This window comes from Aedes aegypti, chromosome 2, assembly GCF_002204515.2.
Source record: "Aedes aegypti strain LVP_AGWG chromosome 2, AaegL5.0 Primary Assembly, whole genome shotgun sequence".
NCBI lineage: Eukaryota > Metazoa > Arthropoda > Insecta > Diptera > Culicidae > Aedes > Aedes aegypti.
The window spans coordinates 37476481-37496207 of NC_035108.1; the positions used below are offsets into that span (position 1 = coordinate 37476481).

Genomic DNA, 19727 nt, shown 5'->3' on the forward strand with positions numbered 1-19727 from the left:
AAATGTCAATTTTGCCCCGATACCTTTTCACCAGTCTTGTTTTCCAATTAATCATTCTTTTTTACTGTGACATGTAATATGTTTTTTTTTATCATCATGAATCATTTTCATTTGTACGTTTTCCAAGGCAACATTAATGAGTTTTTTGGGTATTTCTTCAACATTCAATTTGAATGTGCAAGTATCAAAAGTTTTGTTACCAGCCCTGTCGTCCTGCATAGTCGCCCTTAGTCGACGACTAAGAAATTTTCCTCAGATTTTTTTTTCTTAACGCCCTTTGGGACATCAGTTGAAAATTCAAGCTGTATCATCGACCTGAATTAATTTAACTTTGTTGCATGTGTAACATCAATCGAAATTTTCAATTTATATCAACGCACTGGAGTAATTTCACCTTGTCTTAATTAGGACATTTGCATTTAACGCCCTGTAATCCTACATTTAATCGTTTAATAATTACAAGCTATATTAACGCCCCGTAGTTATTTGACCTTATTATGTATATCAGGCGCATCTTGACGCTCTGTAGGACATAAATCAAAATTTTCAAATTGTTTCAACGCCCTAGACTAATTTGACTATATTCCACACATATCTTGGCGAGAGCTGGAGCGATATTTTATTTTGAAATTAAGCGATATATTTGGCTGAAGTTCGAACCTTTTGTTTATTCCAAAAAAAAAGGTTCAAACTTTCTAGATACCCTGCTTTAAGAAACATTGAGCAATTGTTCGTGAACTTAATTTTTCGATTCTATGTTTGATACAAAATAATGTAAGGAAATTTACTTTTTTTCTGCAGTTTAAGCCGATCCTGCGATTCATTTGTAATTTTCTCGGACATACGCAGACAAACTAAATGATTGTTACAATTATGCGCTGCTCAATCGTGTCTTCCCGAGGAGGAACAAATAACTCCCCAATAACTTATGCATACCATATTTTGGTATCATACCAAAATTAGGTATTGTTCAGTTGTCAATACCTCAATTTGGTATTATAATGGTATTGAAAAAACATCTTTAAAACAATTAAAAATACTTCATTGAGGTATTGAACAGCTATTGAGGCCTGCTGGAGGTATTGATCTACTATTGAAAAATTTCACTTTTATATGAAAATCCATCAAATATTATTGAGGTATTACAATACCTGATCTAATTATCAGTTAGGTGTTCGTAGAATATGCTTGAGATATTATTTGAGGTATTTTACCTCTTATGCAGAGCTCATTCATACCTCATTCAGGTTGTAAGTATTGGAAATTATCTGGTATGGAATTGAGGTATTGGTATTCAGTAGTTATTTTCTTCTGCTCGGGTTGGATCCCACTGGCAGGCTTGTTGAAAACTTTTTAGAAACGTTTTAACAATACTTCAAAAATCTCAAATAATTATGACTATTGTCGTCATCCTTGTTTTTCTTCGGCAGCCTTTCCCACAAGAACTGCAGGCAAATCTGTTCGGCAATTCCATATAAACCGCATATTGAGGCGTATTTATTTCAATCAATGACATCTCTGGCGAAATTGTTTGTTCGGAAATTTCGTCAAGAGGAAGCAGGCATAAGAGTTGATCCCTCTTACGTTAGCTAGTAGTTTGAAAAGAAACTTATTTTTTGATACATTTCAGTTATTTCTTCACGTATCTTTCTTTCTAAAACACAAATCAAACTGGGAAAGTATATAGCTTTCATATGCAATAATTATGATCATTTTAAATTTGGTCATATTGAATTTTATCAGAAAAAAAAATCACCATTAGTGCACCATTCGTTTTAAATTTTGTGGTCAACATCAAAATGCTAACTAATGGGTCACCAAAAAATGACATCCATCATTTGAGGGAAGGGAGTGGTCTAAGAAAGTGTGACAGTGCATGTATTACGTATTGGAAAAAGCGTTAAAGTGAGTAGTGGAGGTCTACAAATTCCGAAAAATGATGGACGTCATATTTGAAACTTCCCTAAGAAAAAAAAACTGAGTTAGAACAGCTGCAAAAGCTAGGTGAGCAATGGTATTGGCCGTTTAAAATGAATGATTTTCTAAATTTATGAAAACAACATATTTCATACAATAAAGTAATAAGTATTCAATCGCGGGTTCTTTTCTCGAGTAAACTGTAAAATGGGATTCAATTGTGGGTAAAAATCTGATGGCCATATTGTATTATGACGCCATCTTGATTTTAAGCAAAAGTACGATGTTACTTATCATGTTGAAATGAAGTACAAATTGAGTTTAAGCAAATACTCTCCATTTTGAGAATCTATGTGAATTTTGATTATTTGACCCTGGTTTTGAAGATAATCCGAAATATCTAGAGGGCTCAATATTACCCACATTTTTTTTATTTATAGGTGTTTTTCCTTTTCTCATTTCAATTGGAATGAGCATTGAATACAAACTAAACACGTGCAAATGCATATTAGTTCCCATGTGTTTGGAATAAATTTTAATTTCGTACAATTTTCTTGTGAGACTCCCTCATTAATGCCCAGGAGTACAACCGCCCTCTGGGCTATAGTAACACGCCCTCCTCAATAGGAAATGACTAAGAAACTCAAATTTTACGACGACAGGACTGGGTGTAAGTGTGCATAATTGTACATGTATGTATGTAGTTATGTAAGATATATATCTGTATCTTACTTACGTGGTAGAGCAGAAAATTGAATTGAAGCCACTGAATGATTTGGCGTTAGTATGCATCTTTCGACCCTGGAATTTTAATTCTATATTTCTCAATTGTTTTATCATGGTACGTCTATAAATAATGTCACGCAAAGTTTTGCTATTTTCATCTCACTGATCCCCTGTCCCTTATATCACACTTTTTTATGTATCTCGTATTTATATAGGTAGTCACGTTTCCCTAAAACCCACTCCCTCATCGTGATGTAATTTATGAATGAACCCTCAGCTGCAGTTTTTTTCAACTTCTTGACATTGTAATGGGTCAAATAGCATGGAAATATATTGGATAAATCTCGAATATAATGTTATTGAACACACTTTCAAGTATTTTTTTGGATCTCCACCATAGATATGATTTTTTTTTTTTAATAAAATATGGTTTAATTTATGGGAATACAACTATGAACAACAAATATGGAGCTGATTTTCAATTGTGACATACCATGGGCGTTAACGGATTAACATGAGATAATTTGTGTATCACCCCTTTCCATGCATGCATGCATTTTTCAAAGATGTGTAATTCTAGGTAAACATGTATTTCTGAAATACCTCCATTTTCTAATGCATTGGGTCACGTTTTTTTCCGTTGCCAACGATGGCTGGTTTTGAGTGCTGTCCGGCACTGAAAGACCTTTCCCTATTAGATATTTTTAAACCAGAAACTATGGGACGGTTGTAATGACAACGAAACATTTCACATCCTCAGATAAAATTGCTTATTGATCAAATTCGCGTCAGTGTATTCAGCGTCACAATTTTGAGTTACAGGTTCGTAGAAATTTTCATCGATGTTTGAATGAAATTTACATAAAAATTGTGAACAACTTGTGGAGGAACTAACTGTAGCTTTTAATTGTGGAATTAACGGCTACGCAGTCTTGGAAAGATGAAAACGAGTTCTATTTCAACCCAACGCTTCGAAACGGGGATGGTGTCTTCCTCAGGGGAAATTAACTAGTCGTTTTTCGTCTAGTGTTTGATCTAACTCTAACTGTCCTATGTTTAAATTTTCGTACATAACTATTCGGAGCAATTTTCAACTAACGCAATTCTTGTTTGGCAAATGGCCAAAAAAAAAATGACGAATCAATTTCCCCTGAGGAAGATTCAATCCCCGTGTCGAAACGTTGGGTTGAAACAAAACTCGTTTTAATCTTTTCAAGACTGCGTAGTCGTAAATTTCATAATTGTAAACAACAAGGCCAGTGAAAATCAACAGCTTATACTACATCCAAACAGTGCAGAGCCCTTTAACTAATATATGCTGACCGTGCACATTTCATACCCATTATTATACAAACACAAATTGCTACGTAACGGCTCATCAATTTGATTCAAAAGATAAGAATTCCATTAACATCATATGCATTTGATGTACCCACAATCCTATATCCAATAATACCGTTTTAATTTATATTACGGACACTTCCGGAGGTCTTCAAAACAGTAGGGGGAGATCCCCCAGTACCGGACAATTAAGCCACTAAATTCAAAATTCGAAAAACATTGATTTTATGGGCTCGTGTTACCTATTTATGATAAATATTATCATTTTTGTAGTGTACAAAAATAAATTTGAAAATATACATACTAAGATATCGACCGTGATAATTTTATTGTGAATTTGTTTATCGGCATATCGGTCCATTTTGCTCGAAGTAAGAGGGAGCATGGAGAAGAAAGCAATGAATACTAGATGGATAGGTACCGTAAGGGAACGGCGAGAGAAATTGGATTAGATGTTGAAGAGGGCATACCATATTAAACAGTATTACTTGAAACGTCACTTCCTTGTGGCTAACGTCCCCTATGGGAACGGCTTGGGTGTGTTTTGAGAATGACACTACCAAGACAGCTGTCTTGGTAGTGTCATTCTCAAAACACACCCAAGCCGTTCCCATAGGGGACGTTAGCCACAAGGAAGTGACGTTTCAAGTAATACTGTTTAATATGGTATGCCCTCTTCAACATCTAATCCAATTTCTCTCGCCGTTCCCTTACGGTACCTATCCATCTAGTATTCATTGCTTTCTTCTCCATGCTCCCTCTTACTTCGAGCAAAATGGACCGATATGCCGATAAACAAATTCACAATTTGAAAATATAAATATGAATTTTGACATTGTGTTTTGCTGATGTATTTTAGTACCAAATTGATCGATCTTGAAAGGTGGCACCCAATACCGCACACGATCTTGAAATGCCTCAAATTCTATAAATTTGAACATCATTGAATGTGTACACTATAGAAATAGTTTATAATTACCAATTCAATGCATTTGCAACATTTGCAAGAATAATGTGAGTTTTTCTTAGTTTGCAAGATGCCTATCAAAAACCTCTTTCATATATGATGAAAAATAGCACATTTTACGATGTTGTTCTGAATGTTCATTCTTCTTAATTTTATTGCATGTTTGATACCATGATCGACGGAACCCATGAAAAATGAAAGTATTTTGAGACACTGATGCAATAATTACAAAGATTTCATATAACAAATCAAGCTGTCCGAAACTGAGGGACAGGAGGTACTTAACCAAAATTATAATTTGTCCATATTTACTTCAATTATTCTACAAAATACATTCATACTATCAAATAAGGATTATGTTCGATCATGCTTGCGGGATCCAAAGTATTTTTTCATGTTCAAAATAATTACTAAATAGGCTCAAAATTAAGAAAATACGTCATTGCGATCATGAAAAATACGTTCTCTAAGAGCTCTTCCATCATCTGACACTACACAGACTACAATATTTATAAAATTAGGTGTGATTTTCGAACAAGGAAGGTTTATCACCAGAGTATGCGACGATTAAAGGATTATCATGGATTTTAGAAATCAAACTTTCAAACTGGGTTTTGCTTTAGTACATGATTTAGGTTTGCTGAATAAAAATTTGACAAAAATTGTCTTTTGTAACGAAGTCATGACAGAATAAACTACAATAAGGCGGCATCCACAAATTACGTAACGCTCTAGGGGAAAGGGGGGGAGTAGGCTTAAGCGTTACGGCTCATACAAAAATTTGAATTTTTTCATACAAAAAGCGTTACGGAGGGAGGGGGGTCAAAAATTTCCAATTTTAGCGTTACGTAATAAATGGATGCCACCTAATCACCATTTACATGCACTCACGAAAACAATGGAAGTAACGATTTTGTATGCTGAATTCATATTCAAACAATTTACACGCTTTTTATGGTCCATACTGTAATTCCGAACAGCTCATGAAAATCATGCATAGAAAAGTCAAATCATCAATTAAAATCGTCACACCACCAAAGAGACGTCGAAGGCAGTTGAACATTCTAAATTTTCCATACAAAATAGAATGTCCTGAATATGAAGCCGTCGTCAATATAAACCAAAACGGTACCCACGATCATTTTTCACACAACTTCAAGCTGAGGTTGAAATTTTAGGAACATTCACATCTAACTCATTCATTCATAAATTTCTCCTGTGATGAAATACATTGTTTTAATTGTATTCACACTCACTGTATCCTATACGTAGATAGATTTGAAAATTTGTGAATGAGTTTGTACGTCAGGCAGTAGGAATTTCCCATTATGCTGACATGAAAAAGTAAATCGCAAACTAAGGGGGTTTTCCTTTGCTTAGCAGGCAGCTTCTTAACTTCTGATAGCTACCCTTCATATACTATCCCTCTAGAGCAGTTCAGGACGTAGGTGTCTTCAAAGATTGCCTTAGAAAATACCTACTTTCGAATAAAACCACTCAGCATCGAACATTGGACATCATTGTCACTTCTAAGTACAGAGAGACCCAACCATCATGAAGCTGGTATTTTTGTTGTTCCTGCTAAGTGCTATCGCCGTTTGGTCCTGTTCCTGCGCTCCGACTGAAGAGAAAATCACAAACACGGAAGAGCAAGAGTCAAACTTTCCGGTGCAGAAACAAACGTCAGAGCCGCAATCGGATAACTTGGAGTTGAAGCTACCGTTGGACAAGGCATATTTGGATCCAGTGCTGACGTCATCATCAAAGAAGGGCCGCCGTACCGAACGACAGCTGATGTCCTATGTGGCATATCCGATATGGTCAATGATTCGACCGTATTTGCTACGCTGGGCAGGCAGTCAAATTATGAAGCTGTCAGGCTTTTCAGAATCTCGAATGATTGGTGATAGTCCTAGGAAAATGCGAGTGTCCAGTTTTTACCGGTTTGGCCATGCTGGAAGGGGGAGATCAAGGATGTTAAACTATTATAAACGTACTTAAGGAGTTGTAAATAAATTATTTTGCAATAACATTTGGTTGAACGTTTTGTCTGTAGAAAATATCACATTCTTAACACTTCAGTCGTTGCGCTGTTGTATTTTGTACCTCGCTTTTCGTTCACAACAGCAGCGTGGTGGTGCTGACGGTGGCGACGACTGGAAGGTTAATCACATTCATAATTCACATTTGATTCATATAGAAGACATTAAAGTGATAGCTAAAGCTACACAAAATTGTATGGGTTTTTTTCAACAAGTGTTAGACTTCAAGCCCATTTAACTCTCAAAATTTTAAAAATCTCTCTGACCTAATGCCGACCATATCACTTTGAAATGATATGGCAAATTGTCAGGAACCTCGAAATTTGCTGTAAAAATAATGGAAAAAGTTGTGTATTCTCAAAATGTTTGCTCCTCTTCATTTTATTTCGCCATGGTGTTCCACAATTTACCACCCTTCATAAGAAATCAACTTAGGGGGAGAGCTTAAAAACCGAAATAAAATACATGGCGAACACTGGTGCCAGTACTCGCGACCCTAATTTCAACACAAAAAAAAAACAAACCTTCCAACAAATTCTCATATTTTTCTAGTTAAACATGGATTCAAAGTTTTCGTGTAACGAATTGACAGTCTTTTGATCCATTTATAAAAACTGTATACTTCCGTAGGGAGGCGGATACTAGTACATCTGCGATGTATGGTGACCAGTAGTGTGGGACAAAATTTAGATTCTTGCTCCAGTCCATTTTTTGGATAGCATTTGGGTCCCATAACAATTGTGCAAAATTTCAGCTCGATCGGTGAAACTGTATTTTAGCGAAAGCCGTCCAAAATTTGTATGGAATTTACTAAGGGAAAACTTACTTTTGTAAAGAAAAATCGCCAGAGGTCGCCCATTGACCGCTATAAAAATTCTGAATGCAGTCATCGATAGGTATTTTTTTGATGAAGATTATTGCCGAAGACCGCGAAACAATCCGACATTGTGAAAAAGTCATGTGATGCTTTTCTTCGCTCGCTTGCCTGATGGTGACTCGTTTTTTGAAAGGAGTGGATTGTTGGAATGCGCTACAAATGCAGATGAAAGAAATTTAATCGGAAGCAATGGACTAAAATATGGAACAAGAGTTTTTTTTTTATTTCAGGCAGTTTTATTTTTTTCTTATTTTCATAACATGTTTACTATTCGTTTGAATTTAAGAACTACAATGTACAGTAGCACAAAAATAAATCTTTTTTCCATAATACTTAACTAATCTAAATCGTTACTATCCAAAAGCTGCTACAACGTATGTGAATCTTTTGAAAATGTTTACAGTTTTCTTAATTTCTTCTTCTAGGTGATTTGTAAATGTTCTTATGTAAATAAAAAACTTTTTTTGTATATTGATTTATTTTTTTCCTCTGTAAACACTTTGAAAACTGAACTTTATACGCGTCTATTCATCATTTTAAGCCAATTCATTTTCACTCTGTACCCAACCAATTGTTCAACCCTTTTACTCTGCAGCGCTAAGTCAGAATACAGCTCCCACACCAGGTTGACCAGAAACGATGCCGGTGCTCTCCGTTCTTCGTCCTCGCGTACCAGAACAAGTTTAGCAGACACATCAGAAGTTATACCTGCAATAATGAAAATTGTTATAATAAAAAGAAATGATAGCTTCATGTTGGTACTTGACAACTGTGATAAAAAGTGTCATGGCCATTCATTTTATTTAAGTTTAGGTACATATAACTCTATTTGGCAGATAAAACTAAAATCATTAAAATGTTTATACCATCTAGCAGGGAGCTACCCAGACAATCAGGTACATTTTATTTTTGTTTCATTTGGTTCCATCACTTAGTAACAATCTTGTGGCATTCACCACCAAATGAGCAACATTTTCCAAATTACTCATCAATTGTAGAACATAGCTTTTTCGTCCGGCAAACCGATACGCAAATTATCTTGACATTTACCCGAAAAATGATCAACCTTCGATCGGAAGATGTGCAGAAAAAAAATCAACGAACCTTGACAAAGGCTCCTCAATAATGGTCCAATGCATCAACCGGCGACGAACTAGTCATAATATTTATGACCTGCCTGATGACACTATGAACTGCTCACGTTCCCGTTGATGGGACCTCATTTTCGGAAGATTAAAAAAAACTGCTCAATGTTTGACTGCGATGCGAATTTATTTGACGAAACAAGACGACATTGGACAAATTATCTTGCTTTCTAATCATCGTACGCTTGTGGTGACACATTGCCGTGGTGATGCATCACGTTCGTTCAGATGTGCACTTGATAACTGTTAAACAGGTGTGTACTTTAACCCGAGTCCGGTCGCATCGTGCACGGAAAAACCATGATTGGAGTATCTACACAATGGTGGTTAATGAATCAGTTTTCTCTATTGTTTATTGATTGCTCACTTCTCAAATAAACTTATTTTTAATTCATTATCTGCATTAGATCGGTAAATCGTTCGTGACTTAATAACTGTTCCAGTGTATTGTTATCGAGTGTGTATTTTATTGATCTTTTTTTAATTCTTCTTTCTGGCGTTAAATCCCAATTTAGACTGTGTCTCAGTTATGTTTTCGTTTTAGCACATAATTTATTTAGAGATTTTTCACACGTTGTTCTTGGAACCCTTTTTTAAAAAAGGAGCATCAATTCTGCATCAACCAATCTTTAAATATTGTGTCCTAGCATCCTTTTCGTGAGTAGTAAAATTTTGTATAATTTTCGAGGGTTATTTTCAAGTTTTAAAAAATATACCTTATGTCTTCTTGGCATTACGTCCTCACTGGGATAGAGAGCCTACTTCTCAACTTAGTGTTCTTATGCTTCCACAGTTATTAACTGAGAGCTTTCTTTACCAAAGTTGTCGTTTTCCCATTCGTATATCCCCAGTAAACACACGATCGTAAATGATACGATATAAGAGTACAAATGTGGAGGCGATATACGTACATTTTGCATGCAGTCTAATGGCGCATGTACGTGTATCGCCTCCACAGTTGTACTCTTATGCGCGATAGTATACGAGTTTGTGTTTACTGGGTCGTGTGGCAGGTACGATGATACACTATGCCCAGGGAAGTCAAGGAAATTTCCATTTACGAAAAGATCCTGGACCGACCGGGATTCGAACCCAGACACCTTCAGCATGGCTTTGCTTTGTAGCCGCGGACTCTAACCACTCAGCTAAGGAAGGCCCCATTCGTATGTATGTATCATTAGTAGTTTACAGAACAAATTGCAGAATGATGATTTTTACAGCACGAGTCGTAAATTACGACGAATGCTGCGAAAATCGAGTTCTGCCACGACTTACGTACAAAATTTGTTGCAATTTCGAAAAGGTTCACTTGATGGTATCAGCAATTATATCGGAATACATTCACCATTGTTTTACAATTTCTGAAAAAATGTGTTATGATTCATTACACAACTCAAAACAGTTGCGTAATGAATCAGTAAGGTAATGACTATACCCGCACTGCATACTTCAGTGCATGAAAGTAAGCTGTTTCATGGCAGATTGGCATGATGCAAAACAACCTATTACGATGACAAATTGCAAAAAAAAAACTATTCCGATATTCCACAATGGGAAAACAGGCAAAAATTAAAAAAAAAACAATAATTTCTTATGGGGCTCATCAGTCTTGAGAATACAAATGATACTTTTTTTCTAGCAGACTTGTAAATCACATTCTTAACTGCACCTTAGCGGAATTTGTATTACATTTTCAATAAAATTTTAAGCTCAAATAACGAATGTACAATCAGCAGGTTTTCTCAAAATCCCATACAAGTTTCGATCGTATAAAGAGACACCGTTGACGAACGGCTTCGCGCCCAAATTTTTTCATATGATACACAAATATTTTCCACAAGAATCAAAACGATACCTCTATAATATAGAGCCTTATTATTTTAGGAGGGACAAAACATATGTTTTTATGGATAGGAGACATCAATTATACCTCGATGATACGTAAAACATTAAACAAAAAGATGCACTAATGAAAAGCGTCATCAAATACGACGATTGAATGCAATATGTTTAATTGCCAGAATCTAGCACTAGCAGCGTATGAGCCGTATACTCGAAAATCAGAAGCAAGGTTAGGGCAAACTGACCAGAAAGTGGGTACCAAAACTCGAAGTACCAAAACGATGTGAGGAAGAGCTGAAATGTATGCAGGATGACAGCCGTGTCAGTCCCCTGATCGTAGTATTTCAGTATGGTTCCTGGGAAATATATATAGCAGAATTCCGGTGTGGAACTTGGAATTACAATGTGGATTCTAGGATTCTAGTGTGAATCCTGTAGCTCCAGTGTGGTTCTTGAGATTGTAGTATGGGTCATAGAATTTCAGTGAAGATCTTTCTTTTATCTTCTTGTATTGAAACAGACAGGTCTCTTATGGATTTACTCACAACTTTTCTGCCATCATCATTTCTTCATTATCTTGGATCAAAAAAATATTTTTTTTTGTGGTTATCTCACAGAAACTCAAATTAATGGTTTTTAGGCGGGTTCCATAGAACAACACTTGCAGCGACTATCTCAGGGTGAACTTCCATTACCATCGTGTACGAAACAAAATCTTTAAGAAGATCTTAATCTTCATGCCCTACACCTATAAAAATGAGTAAAGGAAGTGGCTACCGACGTCCAATAAGAGACTTTACTACATCCTAATTTTGTGCATATTATAGCTATCCTTCTCATGATAAATTCACCCTTCTTTTGGAAATAGGCTGTTCTTCAAAGCATTGCAATGCGGCTGTGTGAATCTTCCCAAAATTAGAGGACAAAACTTAGTGTGTAAAAATTATTTGCTGAACAACTAGCTGCTTTTTTATCTTCTAATATTTGAAAAATACATTTTTGACCGAAACTCGTGAAACACTCAGAAGGAATCGTACAATTATCTCCCCACTCTCTAACTAGAATATGTCTCAAAATGTTATCCATTCGGGGTAATGGCGTTCGGGGTAGTAGCGTTCGGGGTAATGACCCATTCGGGTTAATGGTTTTCGGGGTAGTGGCGTTCGGGGTAGTGTCGTAGAATCATTTTTGATATATTTGGTTCTTAATCAGGCAATAATGCATGCAATTTAAGGTCTTCCAAAAACTATTTGGAGTTTAGGCATTCTACATGAGTTAATGGAGATCAATTTATCATTTCTTTAAAGTAGAATATCTCACAATACTGGACCCTAGAATATTGTTATATTTTGAAGAATTGTTTTTTTTGTCAGATTCAAATTTTGGTAACTAAGTGAGTACAACAGGTGTTCTAGTTCTTCCAAACACTTGCAGGAATATATATCTGCGATGTACTGGCGTATTTAGCGATCCTCTGATTTGTGTTTATTGATATCATTCATAGTAGTAAAAACCCATATTGATATAATTTGTACCTATGTCCAAGGTCCTCCAAGGACTTCATCGAATATAGGCCATTTGATCTACAAGCGTGATAAATGGTCTATCGATAGTTTATTTAATATGCTACAACCTGCTAACAATTTATATATGTTATCGGAATATGTAAATGCAATTGCAAATTGTAAGCCATGGCTTGTACGGAGATTTTTGGTCTTCCAAGGACTCCATTGAATATGGGCCTTGGGATTATCGACCGTAATAAGTGCTTTAAGGTTAATTTTCAAATACTTCAAAGTTCCCAAACCATCCATGTGTATAAATGGTGCATTGTATTTATTTGTGCTAAAATCCTTGGTCCTCCAAGATCTCTATTGAATGTAGGCCTTAAAATCTACAAACGTAACCAATTATCAAAAGATACTTTTTTATATGGCACAGACCCTTATAAATTCTAGCAATAAACTGAGTATTGTTATAAATTGTACCGATGTCCTAGGCCCTCCAAAGACTTCATTGAATCTAGGCCTTAGGATCTACAAGCGTGACCAACGGTCTATCGATAGTTTTTTAATATGGAACAGTCTTTTAACCATTCATTTAAGTAGTCGGAATATTTTATTGGTTTGTACGAATGTTTTTGTTCCTCCATTGAATATAGACCTTGATATCTCCAACCGTAGAAAAAAAAAAATGCGAAAGCCATTGTGTGGATCCTAGGATTTTAGCGTGAGTCCTAGGATTACAGTACAGAACCTGATACTTCAGTGTGGTTTCTCGTATTCAAGTGTGAATCATGGTATTCTAGTGTGGATCTTGGGATTTCAGTGTAGAAGTCGGGATTCCAATATGGATGTTGATATTCCTGTGTAAGTTCTGGTAAATCCTTGGATTTCAGTTTGGATCCAGGCATTCCAGTGTAGATTCTGGGATTCCAGTGAAGATCCAAGAATTTCAATACGGATCTAAGGAAGTCAATGTGGATTCTTTGATTCCATTATAGATAATGCGTTTCCTGTGTGGAATCTGAGATTCAATAGTGAATCCTGGTGTTTTAGTATGCATTACAAGATTGTTGCGTAGATCGTGGAATTGTTATGTAGATTCTGGGATTCCAGTGTGTATCCGTAAGTGTCAATATGCACCCTCGGTTTCAATTTCATGAAACAATACAGGTTTTTTTTATTTTGTACGTGAACAAAGTTGCTTTCAAAATCTTTCTTCACGATTAACAAAACATCATCCTGCGCTAAGTTTTCATACAAAAATCGAACGGAAAAATTTAACAAAATCCTGATAAGACTCATACAATCCAGGAATAACCTGAATAAGATTTGCAAAAAATAGTTACACAAAAATGAATAAAATATTAATAGAATTCTATTTAGGTTAAAAGAAAATATGGAGTTGAATCTTTCTTAAATCCTATTTTTTTTTCTCGCAGGATCCAAGACAAAAACTTTACAAGAATTATGAATTTTAGGATCGGTAAACAATTATCACAAAATCTTTGGTAAGATTATCACAGATGCAAATATCTGATTTCCATTTCTCTTCTTATGGAGACTTTCATTAGTCAGCCATTTTTTAGATTTTAGAAAAACAAAACAAATTAACTCTGCACCAAAAAACTATGAACTAATTGAAAATCATATGTAGATAATTGGCAAATTCCTTAGTACATACAACATTCCATAGACATGGTACCTGTTGAACTTTTGGCAATATTATTCTTGGGATATTTCTTAATCCACTCGTTGGTATAGTCTTAAGAAGCTGCATGGACATTTATTCAGAGATTGAAAGCTAACTGAAACATCTCAGACTCTCAGATCTAACTGCTTTTAGAAGATCTCTTACAAGATATTCAATTGAACCCTCGAGAGATCAGTAAGAAATTTTCAAACAAATATTTGCCCTTTGTGAATTAGTTTCATTGGTGATTTGAATCTTTTTTCCAGAGCGCAATATTTTTTTGGGTGAACTTGAATGAAATTTTTTGGCGCATGTTTTATCAGAATTGGTTCTATCCCGTTAGGCTGAATGCCGTTAGGCCGAATGTAATGAGGCCAAAGGCCTTTGGCCCTAATGCCGAAGACTTTAAGCCAATAGAGTCGTTAGGTCGAAAGGGTCATTAGGCCGAAAATGGCTGATAGTTCCAATGAACCGTAAAGTCCAATGAATAATAATAAGGATAGGACCGGATTATTTGCAACACCTAGAAGCCACCAGATTAATTTTCATGTCGCATAGATTGTTAGATATTAGATCAGGATAATTTGCGTAACCTAAAAGCCCAGAATAACCGCTGTGAAATAAAACTAGAAAGAACAGCCTTTGATTAAAAGAAGGAAAAAACACTGATTAATGTTAATTGAAACCGTAGTCAATGATAAAATGTTATTTCGGCCTTACTACTGTCTAACGGCCCTTTCGGTCTTACGGCATTCAGTCTATTCGGCATTCGGCCTTACAATCTACATCCATCAGAATTTTCTCAAGTTTCTGGATAAGTCTAAAAGATTTTAAAGGAAATCTATTTATTTTTATTAAATCTTCGGAAGCTTTTTCTGTGAATCCATTCTTAGATCATTGCAGAACTCTTGTAAGAGCTTTGGCCGTTTTTAAAGCATTATTGTTGTTATGTTCTTCATATACTACGGATCCAACAAAATACGCAGTAGAAATAGTCCAAAGACATCGACATGAAAACTCCAATAGATTATCTAAAACCGATCATAGTACCTGTCTGGATATTTACCGAGGGATTTTTAAGGAAAATATCCTTCGTGTTAAAACAATATGGTACACATAAAAACAAACATCAGAGAACAATTATCAATTCAAAACAAACATAAACACCCAATGCTTAAAATACTATGTTTGGGCAAACAGCGATCAGGTAATGAGTAAACGTAAAACTTGATCAAAAGCGATACGAGTGCCACAAGTGAGCCGATGATCAACCAGTGATGCATTTTGAACATAACGCGATCCAAAAATGAACGTAGCCCGAGCCAAATTTACACGAGAACGCAGTAGACAGTGAACTTCCGAGCAAGATCTAGCCGCTGCTCAAAAACGGCCCGTTCAGTTTGCAATTGCGAGAGCCCCTCTCGTGAAGGAAATTAATGAATTGATCGCTGCAAATGTTAATGGCAAGCGAAATCAAACAGCCCTTGGTGTATGGAATACCAAAAACATATCTGTGGTGTATGGAATATCAAAGTTTACTGTAGTAATCAGTCAAAATGAACTGAGTTCAATTTTTGGTTCGCACCGGTTCATATTTTTGAACTGCACAATGTTCAAGCCTACTTGATCGCTGCGTTCAAAAAATTGAACTGGAATGCGAACTGAACGCGTTCAAATGCATCACTGTGTTAAACTGGCAAATGTTTGATTTGAGCGCTAATTAGATGAGCATGAGCATGAGCATGAGCAGTTGCTACTCCGTTATTGCAAGAACAGTTGTACTTACGTTACTCAGGATCAATAGTATCTTCAATGTGTAAGAACTGGTGCTATCATTATTATAACAAACATTGGCGCCGTTAATGTCCAAATGCAGGTCAACTTGGAGATGGGATTAAAATGTTGGCGTGTTACTTGCTCTATAGCAACCTAGAAGTCCTCTGCACTTTCAAAAGAAAACATTGGGATCTTGGATATGGGAAAGGATTCGTTTTGGTAAACGATAAAGATATAATTGTTATAATAAATCTTCGAGCTGTTTAGTAGAATACCTATAAGTAGATGAAAAAAAAACGAATTTAGAACTATACCATTTAATTCCACTAGAGTTCGTATCCTTTGACAGATACGCGTGTCCGAGATGAGCCAGCCTCGGGCTGCAAATCTCGTTAATAAAGATAATAATAATAATAATAAGATACGCGTATTTCGACCTCAACTGTAAGGCCGTCTTTAGTGTCCCGGGATACCGGGATTTATCAAAATTCATGTAAAACGAGTGTATTTTTTGAAATGGAAATAAAATTTCAACAAAATAATGATTTTACAAGAGGAGAAGTAACGTTTTAAGATGATAAGCTATAATAACATTACATAATGTGTATTTTAAATATTTATAAATTTTTATTGAAATGACTAAGCACAAAATCAACGCTAATCCTGTTCACTTATGAGAATGCATAAGATTTTTTCTGATTCCCTTCATTCAAAACAAATATGACATGCATTTTATCAGATGAAAACCATTTGCTGCAGTAAATTTTAAAAGTTATCCAAAATTTAAAGCACAGAAGAAAACGCTTCAAGATTATTGGAAGTACAGTCATCTTTCCCTTACTCGATATTCTGTATCTCGATATCGAGTTAAAGAATCATAGAAAAAGTTGGTTCTCATTGCTTACTCGATGGTCCCTTCGATCGCAGTTTCACTGGTTTTCTGTTCTGTAACTCGTTACCTCTCTAACCCGATGGTTCTTCAATATCGAGTTACGGAGAGTTGACTGTTGATTATGCTCTAAGTTGACTTTAGGATTATGCTCTAAGTTAATGATAAGGGAAATCATGACACATATTTGGACATTTCCAATAATCTGCAGGCAAAAAATGTGCTCGCTCCGACAAATTCAAAATACCAGAAATGAAATTGATTTTACTATTTTAATATGTCTATAGTCGAAATTAGATTGATAAATTGATTGAAATTGATTAAATCCCGGGATGGACACTCTAATTACTACGCAAAAAGGATATGATCCTGATTTCAGGAGCATGCAACAGATTCAACGGACCAAATACTACTGCTCAACTCGGGTATTATTATCAAAGTCCAGAAAATCAAGCACCAGGTAAGGTTTCTGATTCAAGCGAAACCCCAAAATGATTGTATCTAGAGTCACTGAAGACCCCATTCCGGTAAATTTTGCAGTCTGTCAAATGTTATATTCGGATATATGTCGCATTCGGGTAAGTGAGTGTTACATTCGGGTAAATGTCGTTTCTTTCGGGTTGATGGTTTTCGAGTATATGTTATAGAATCATGCCAACAGTATTGAGGCAAATTTTGAGCCCAACCGATTTTAGAAAACGACTCACGACCAGGAGAGCAGAGCTGTCGAAAATATAATAAGTCACCTTATATGAAGTAAACCCTCCCGAAAGAAAATTATTAAAACATGAAGTTGAAAAATATTCACAGCATTTTTAATTGTTTTCAGCAATCCGTATCACCGTTAACATAGTAGGTATAATTCATTAAAGCTAAGTATGGCAGGTACGCATCTTAGGCATGTGGCAGATGGGGAGCTTCCGGTTGGAAACCGTTCTCATCGGCGATGTAGTTCACAGTGTAGGTCTGTCCATCAGGGGCCACATATGAGTACGAACCACGAACGACCAGAGCGCTAACATCATCTCCGAAACTCTTCAGCTGGGCTTGTTCAACTCGCTGGATTCCGTTGCTGGTGTCGTATCTGGAGGGAATAAAATCACCACACGATTAGCAAAGAACATTGGTTCACATTGCTTCACAATTGCACGATACTCACTTGAAGTTATATCCATCGAGTCCCTGATTGTCATTTTCATACTGTAGCACTTGAGCATCCCGATCTTCAACCGGGGCAGCAATGGCAATGGCCAACACGGCGGCAAACACTACGGCAAATTTCATTTTCAGTTACTATCGTTCGGTTTTCTCACTAGATTAGTTGATTTGCGTTGCTATCTTACACGGTACTGATGCCGTTTATTGGTCACCCATGGTTATTTATATTCAAACCCTATCGACTGAAGAACGAACGCAGTCGCATCCTTCAAAAAACCGGCGATGGTACAACAAATAGCAATAAAAAAATACAACAACGACAAGAAAGAGGTAAACCTCCGGCGCATCATCCCATATCTGCATTCAAATGAGATTTTGTAACACTTGTTGCTAGCAGCCGAAAAAAATCTAACGGCGACCTCTCAGAGATGCAGACGGGTGATTATGATTGGGCATATTTTACCCCTACCTTTGATACTCAGCTGATGCCATGACATGTGACAAATCATGCGAACACCCAACAGGGAAGGTGCCAACACCTTAAAAATGCTCCAGCAAAGTTAAGGTGAGCGACCGCGTAAATGGTGGCGGCACACTGCAAAGAGCGATAGGTCGAGATGGTTTGCTCCTTCAGATTGTGGAGATCTATGTGGCGGTGAAGTAAAACGGGATTTAGCTGAAAAAACAATGTTGGATGGTAAAGGCCGGATATCAAACGATCTAAACACGCAGCCACAAATCAAACTAATTTTGTCTTCTTTTGACTCAATCTGGCTCTTCCGTGGGATAACCCAGATTTGGTCTAACTGGCATATACACTCAGAAACATGGGTAATCTTAGAATGACTATATTTTAGCAATTTATGAGTTGTTTATATCTGTCTCTGTTTCACTCTGCCGGGAATTTTTATGCTATTTGACAATTCGTCTGAGTTGAAGCATCGCTAAGCTTCAACAAAGTCGAGATCGCAGTTAGTGTAAAAGTTCACAGCAAACTGAAAGAGAGACAGATATAAAATAATCATCAATGCATACATTTTAGTAATTTTGTGATTATTTATATTTTTGAGTATAGCTCTTAGTAAGACCATTTCCAAAATAGGGTGACCAGAAAAATCGCGACGCTGCAAATTTTTTATTTATTTTTAAATATCATAACTTTTGAACCGCTTGACCGATTTTCAATTTTCTTGGATTAAATAAAAGCTCAAGATTTTAACTTTTCAAGAAAAAAATCACAAAAATTGTTCATTTTTTACATGAAAAAAAAATCAAAACTTTCCGTTTGCTTCGTGTTTTGAAGGCCTCGGGACAAACATTGCTATTCTTATTTTTTCTTGAAATTTCAGCAAATATGTATCAGCGTTGTATGTTTTTTAGTTTTTTAGATAAAATTTTTTTGAAAATGAAAAATCAGCCGATTTTCATCGGCACATACTGTAGGTCTCAGCAGATTAGACTTTTTTTTGAGCTTTTGAACAGCTCAACCGATTTCCAATCTTTTTTTTATGGAATTAAAGCTTAAGATTAAATATAAAACGCTGAAAAAAATTTAAAAAACATGAAAATATATAAAAATTTCTTGTGCCTTTAGTTTTTGTTTCGTCCAAGAAAATTGAAAATCGGTCAAGCGGTTCAAATGTTATGATTTCTGAAAAAATAAACATTTTGCAAAGTCGCTATTTTTTATGTACCCTATTTTGGAAATGGTCACCCTAATCAAAAAATCCAAAAACACGTGAATCCTTATTTCGGATAAAGAACAAAATAGCAAATTTTCACGGAATTCGGTGACCCACTAGATCTTCTCAAGCAGTCTTATTCATTTTCTAATAATAATCTCTTTTCTAAC

The 19727-nt window shown here is 35.8% G+C and overlaps 1 protein-coding gene across 1 annotated transcript; it reads right to left on the reverse strand.

Annotated features, from left to right (window-relative positions):
• Positions 1 to 17510: 17510 nt before the first annotated feature.
• On the reverse strand, positions 17511 to 18085 carry LOC5578136 (flexible cuticle protein 12). Its single transcript, XM_001663656.2, has 2 exons — positions 17877 to 18085; positions 17511 to 17801 (listed from the first exon to the last, which is right to left on the reverse strand). The coding sequence occupies exons 1-2, from the start codon at positions 17999 to 18001 to the stop codon at positions 17612 to 17614; spliced, it is 315 nt and encodes a 104-aa protein (XP_001663706.1). The 5' UTR covers positions 18002 to 18085; the 3' UTR covers positions 17511 to 17611.
• Positions 18086 to 19727: the final 1642 nt, after the last annotated feature.

What these genes read in the sequence shown, in the direction of transcription:
- LOC5578136 (XM_001663656.2), bottom strand. Translation starts at nt 18,001, where the DNA reads ATGAAATTTGCCGTAGTGTTTGCCGCCGTGTTGGCCATTGCCATTGCT. An exon ending in CTCGATGGATATAACTTCAA is followed by an intron (nt 17,802 to 17,876) that starts GTGAGTATCGTG and finishes TATTCCCTCCAG; the next exon opens with ATACGACACCAGCAACGGAA.